General features: G+C 46.6%; 4 protein-coding genes across 4 annotated transcripts; 1 reads left to right on the top strand and 3 right to left on the bottom strand.

The window, feature by feature from the left end:
* Positions 1-614: 614 nt before the first annotated feature.
* Positions 615-1,463, top strand: TRIVIDRAFT_5626 (uncharacterized protein; the record flags this gene model as incomplete). Its single annotated transcript, XM_014100502.1, has 1 exon — positions 615-1,463. A coding segment is annotated over one exon (849 nt), but the record flags the coding sequence as incomplete, so codon positions are not given.
* Positions 1,464-4,142: 2,679 nt separating this feature from the next.
* On the bottom strand, positions 4,143-4,334 carry TRIVIDRAFT_53283 (uncharacterized protein; the record flags this gene model as incomplete). The annotated part of the gene is made up of 1 exon (XM_014100506.1): positions 4,143-4,334. A coding segment is annotated over one exon (192 nt), but the record flags the coding sequence as incomplete, so codon positions are not given.
* A 147-nt stretch (positions 4,335-4,481) lies between these two features.
* Positions 4,482-4,826, bottom strand: TRIVIDRAFT_151788 (uncharacterized protein; the record flags this gene model as incomplete). The annotated part of the gene is made up of 1 exon (XM_014100505.1): positions 4,482-4,826. A coding segment is annotated over one exon (345 nt), but the record flags the coding sequence as incomplete, so codon positions are not given.
* Positions 4,827-4,832: 6 nt separating this feature from the next.
* Positions 4,833-5,150, bottom strand: TRIVIDRAFT_137081 (uncharacterized protein; the record flags this gene model as incomplete). The annotated part of the gene is made up of 1 exon (XM_014100504.1): positions 4,833-5,150. A coding segment is annotated over one exon (318 nt), but the record flags the coding sequence as incomplete, so codon positions are not given.
* Between the last annotated feature and the right edge of the window lie 412 nt (positions 5,151-5,562).

Below are 5,562 nucleotides of genomic sequence, written 5' to 3'. Positions count from 1 at the left end.
AAGTGGCGTTGACGGAAAAGGACGCTGCAAACCCAAATTTGGTTATCCCGCAAAGGTTCCAGGGGCCGGAGCCTAAGCGACACGAGTACAAGCAAGATTAGAAATCCGGCGTGAGGAGTAGGACAGCAGCAACGAGTTAATCGAATGTATTAGGCCAAAACATTGCCTACAGGAATCAGCAAACCGAAACAGGGGATCTGTTCCGATAATGTCAGCCACTCCTATTTCTTGATACGGAAGTCGTGTTGCCAGAAGAGGGACAAGTATCATCCTAAAGGGCCATTGGTGGGTCACGCAAAACAACAAAGATAGACGGAGCGTATTCAATGAATCGTGATCTAGTGAAAACGCTAATCCAAAGAGGCTAGATGGCTGCTTACTGGTGTTTTACGGGACGGAAACAAGACGGATATCTGAAAAGCTATGCAATCATTTTCCCGAACACGATGACGAATTGGAAGAACCATGAATTGGAAGAAGTAAGTATACTCACATAATAAAAGGGGGTAAAAGGGCAAGAAGTTAGGAAAAGCATTTAAATGGCAAAATTCAAGACCTTAAACCATCATAACACCTTTGCAAAACACAGACATCATCTCATACCTAAAGTTATTATGACCCCCGCAAAGGTTACTCGTGTGGCCCTAGTTGGGTTAACAGCTAAAGCTGAAGGTTTTACCTGGCTTAATGCAGTTCATCTACCATACATACGTGCTCATCCAGACAAGTTCGAGATTGTTGCTGTGCAAGGCTCCTCTATTCAGGCAGCTGAAGCCGCAGTAGCAAAGTTTAATCTCCCGTTGTCTGTTAGGGCGTACGGTAGTCCTCAGTCCTTGGCGCAGGATGGCGATATCGATCTTGTGGTTTATGCTCTCCCAGCACCTGCACACTACGCAACTTTGAAGCCATTATTGGAGAGCGAAAGGAAAAGCTTTATTATTGAGTGGCCAGTAGCACAAAATCCGCAACAATCGTATGAATTGTTGGATTGTGCAAGCGAGGTTGGATCGAGGGTCTGTTTTGGCCTCCAAGGCGCATTCTCCAAGATAAATATCCGTCTAGCCGAGATCATACGCGAAGGAATTATAGGGGATATTCGCAGCAGCATCCTTGTTGGCATGATTCCTCCCTATTTTCCAAGGGAAGACGTGTTGGAGCGGGATGGTGGGAGTACTATGCTAGATATCTACCTTCCACAGTTCCTGTCATCTTTCTTGCAAATATTTGGGCCTATTAAAAGCCTAAACTGTTCAACCTCGATTCAGCAGACACATGGAGTGGTATCTAGTATCGGCACAAAAGAAGTGAGGGATCCGGCTTTCCCACGTACAGCCCCAGACCAAGCTTTTATCCACGCACGCTTGTCTTCTGGTGCCGTCGCTACATGGAATCTGCGTTTTGGAGCAAGCATCTCGGGTGGATTAACGTGGGTAATTTCAGGATCGAATGGCGAGATTGAAATCAGAAATGCCTTATCCTTCTGTACCTGGATCAACGTTCCCGCCTACCCCCACGAATTGAGAGTTGCGAATGCAGATGGAACGGTCATCCTGAAAGAGGTTATCAAAGAGGATGAGAATGGTCAAGCTGCTGTGGGAAAGCTTTGGGACGTGTTCTGTAAGGGCAGCGACGAAACCATTTACGACATTAGCAAGGCGCGTAACATGGTAAGGATTGTCGAGGCCCTGTGGTCAAGTGCTGAAAACGGAGGTTCCGAAATATATATATAGTGAAATAATTCCTCGAAAACAACGTGAAAATTTATCACTAGAGACGTTTTATTCATACGCAAAAGTGAATGAAATTTACATTATCTAACCAAGACAGGCGTACGCTCCCAAGGCTAATGTCTTGTTTGCCAACCAATCTTCAAGGAAGTCTTGTTGCTGTTTACCCAGCATATCCTTGACAAAATCAACCAGCTCATTCCCTTGAGTAGTCGCTCTTGATGTTTTCGCTCCCCTACGTCCCAGAAGTCAATCGAATCCCGAGATTGCACACTGTCTCATACAGCAATAATCCGACAGCCTATTTGTCAGGCGGCACGTATTCTAAAGGCACATCAGAGTTAACCGCTGATCATCGAACTCTTTACATATGTAAACAGAACCTTCTTATGACCTGGCTGAATGAGATAGAAAATTGCATCCTTCCATAACTTAGGGACTCCTCAGTAGTTGTGTGGCACAAAGGAGGGTAAATCCGTCAAAAACGAAGGGCGTGTTTCCCCGCTTCGAGGGACTTCCAAAGTCAACATTGCTTGCAATTGCCATTTGCCAGAGCTATGAAGCAAAATTGTTCCCTCTTTCTTTGTGTCTTTCCATCTTCCACTGGCACCCCAGTAGCCTAGAAGAGGGGCACTTTCAGACAACTCGGATTGTTCATATCATCTAAGCCCATGATTTCTGAAGAATTCCCTATGGTTCAAGGCAACAAAGAGCTATAACTGCTTCATACATCCTCAGTGGTACCAGCTCCATTGATTCCGCTGAGTAACTTGTTGAACTCTCTATTGACACCTTATGTTATCAAACGGCAAGAATGGCCGTTCGGCATGAGTGGAATTGGCCGAGATTATGTTACCCTGTCTTATTATGTGACTGGTATGTGACTGCTAGATGATATATGATATAACATTTTAAACGCACAAGTACAATCACCGGTGATGTTTGTTTGTTTGTTTGTTTGTTTTATTATTAACGTCCACTAAGTAAACTAGTTACATAAGTCCTTATCTGGGCACTAGGACGGTAGAAGCCGCAGTTGTTTAGACCCTGCGTTTGCTACGTTTTAATTTAATAAAAGAAATAAGGGGGGAAGTGTTAGTTTATATCTGCGGGAGGGGGGCTATACGGGTTTGTTTCCTCCACTAGTTTCTGGAACTCCTTATAGCCTTTATAGCCTAGGAGGTACGTAAGATATATAGCTCTAAATAGGAGGTCTTTTTCTGGGATATCTGGGAGGAAGGGTGCGACTATCCGGCACTCCACGAAGTGTCCCTGGGTCCTGGGCTCGCTGCACTTGCAAGTAGGTCTTATGTCATGGCTGAACCTCTCGTGGTATTTTATAAAGTCGCCGTACCTAGACCTCTCAGCTAGAAGTCTGTGGAGGATGGGGTGCAGAAGGTGGAGCTTAGGTGGTATTGTAAGGGCGTTGAGCTGCCAGCGTCTGTAGTATAACGGGGAGTTGTCGTCCCAGTAGGCTTCTAATATTAACCTCCGTTCTTTCCTCGCCTACCTTTTAATATAGGTGATTGTGGTGCAACTGTTTGTGTATTTTAGGAGTTTTAAACCTTCTTTAGTTAGTTTGTCCGCTTTTTCGTTGCTTAGTACGTCTTTATGCCCGGGAACCTATACTACCTTAGTGGTGACGTATGGCTGTAGTTTTTTAGCTATTTTTCTTAGGCCTATATATGCGCTTTGTGATAACGCTGGTGTAGTCCTTAAGATCCCATTTACCACTGCAGAGTTATTTAAGAAGAGGAGTATTTCCTTAATGTCTGGGTTTAACGCAATTTGCGTTCTGGTGAGTTTTATGGCCTCGAAGGCCTTAACTGCTTCTGTATTGTAGACTTTAGCGTTTGCTAGGTAACTGCAGGATGAGGTAGACTTGTAGTTGTGGTACGTGACGGCGCCCTATCCTGTGTTTTCCGTTTTGTTTTGTGACCCGTCTGAGTATGCTAGGAGCGTAGTCTGGGGAAGGGCGTTGAGTAACTTAAGGTGTTTTTCTGCTGCTTTGGCTTTGGGCAGGCCGCGGAAGTCCGGCCCTGCTAGGACCGCTCTGTTGTTTTTGGTGAAGAGGGAGGGTCTGACCGTTTTACCGACCAGGGAGGCCGTGCGTTGTAGTCTGGTTATGGGGAGTCTGGGCGGAAGCTTCTTGTCGATGCGTCTGCTGACGGGGTGATTCCTGTCCAGGCTGGCGAACCTGGCTGATGTCTGGAGTTTTGCCTGGGTGAATGCTACGGGCGTAGGGGGGACTCTGGATTCTCTGTGTACGACCGCTGTGTTGGTTGTCTTCTAGGCGGGGAGGACTGCCCTGGCTGCCGTTCTGAAGGCTTTGTCTATTTTCTCCACTAGGTTCGAGGTGCCGGTGGTTACTTATTTGGAGGGGCAGGATGCGCTTTGTCTTTTGTCTCTGGGCCACTAGGCCTCTATACTGTATAGAGCTACTGGGGTGACGTAGGCTTTAGCTGTGAGTGCGACTGCGTTTGGGGGAGAGCCCTTCTGTGTTTTATTAAGTGACTTAAGGAAATTTGCTGTTTTGAGGGCCTTTTTAGTTATTACTTCTATGTATTTCCTGAAGGAGAGTCTGGAGTTAAAATGGACCCCCAGCCACCTGACTGAGTCCTATGGTGCGATAGTCTTCCCCTCGAAGTTTATACTCTCCTCGTGTGTTTATTTTTTAGTGTGGTAGAAGTGGATAAGCTCTGCCTTATTTAGGTCGAAGGACACTGCATTGCGTCGTCCCTAATCTAAGGTGTCTTAAAGCTCCCATTGGAGTTTCCTGGTCGTCTCTTTAGTATCGGCCCCGACTGCGAGGATTGCTACGTCGTCGGTGTATCTGAAGCGTACGTTGGGGTTATTGATTTTTAGGATGGGGGAGAAGTAGAGTATAGAAACGATTGGTGAAATGGGCGAGCCTTGAGGGGCCCTGTATTCCAGTTCCGTTTTTGGGAGAGTTGTGCTGTATCCGTTGTGGACCAGTGCCTTGCGGTCGCTTATGAAGGACTTGACCCACTTTATAAAGAGTATAGGCCAGCTTTGCTCCCTGAGTCTTAGGATGAGGCGGTTCCGTATGACGATGTCGAAGGCTCCAGAGATGTCTAAAGTCAATAGGGTGGTAACTGACCCCTGGGCGAGGGCTACTTCAGTGTTGTAGACGAGGTAGGCTATTAGGTCTATTGCCGATCTCTTGGGGAGGGCTCCGAAGTATTGCTTAGGGAGTATCTTATGTTCTATAGCCAGGAGTAAGACTTTTTTGGCCAGCAGTCTCTTAAGTCCCTTTCTAATATAGGAGAGAAGGGAGATAGGCCTGTACCCCTTATGGGTTGTGTAGGTTTTCTTGGGTTTACTTGGTTTGGGGATAATGGTAATTTCTGTACTTTTAAAAGGGAGCGGGTGGTAGCCAGCCGCCAGGCAGCCTCTGAAGAGGTCAGTGATATACCTTCCGACTGCTGGCTAAGTTAGTTAGAGCAGAGTGACTGAGATCCCGTCGGCCCCGGGGGCTGTATTGCCTAATTCGGTGGTGGCCTTCCTGGCCTCTGCCTCTATGACCGTAGTGTCCTATATTATGTTCTTATTGACGGGGAGCTTCTGCGCCTATAGGTCTGGTGTGTCTTCCTCTATGGTTTTCCGCTTTAAGAGCTTATCCCTAAGGTATATTACTCTTTTAGTGGGGTCTGAGATGTTAATGTCTCCGTTAACTAAAGGAGGGGGTTGAAAGCGGTCTGTGGCTTTGCGCTATTTTACGACTGTCTAGATATTCCTAACTGCAGTGGCGTTGGCAATAATCTCGTCCCAGTGTACCCGTTTGCACCGGTGAATGACTGTCTTTAGGTTCTTC

The sequence above is a fragment of the Trichoderma virens genome (genome assembly GCF_000170995.1).
Source record: "Trichoderma virens Gv29-8 chromosome Unknown TRIVIscaffold_62, whole genome shotgun sequence".
Classification (NCBI taxonomy): domain Eukaryota; kingdom Fungi; phylum Ascomycota; class Sordariomycetes; order Hypocreales; family Hypocreaceae; genus Trichoderma; species Trichoderma virens.
The sequence above is the reverse complement of the archived record's forward strand: the minus strand, read 5'-3'. Positions and strand labels throughout refer to the sequence as shown.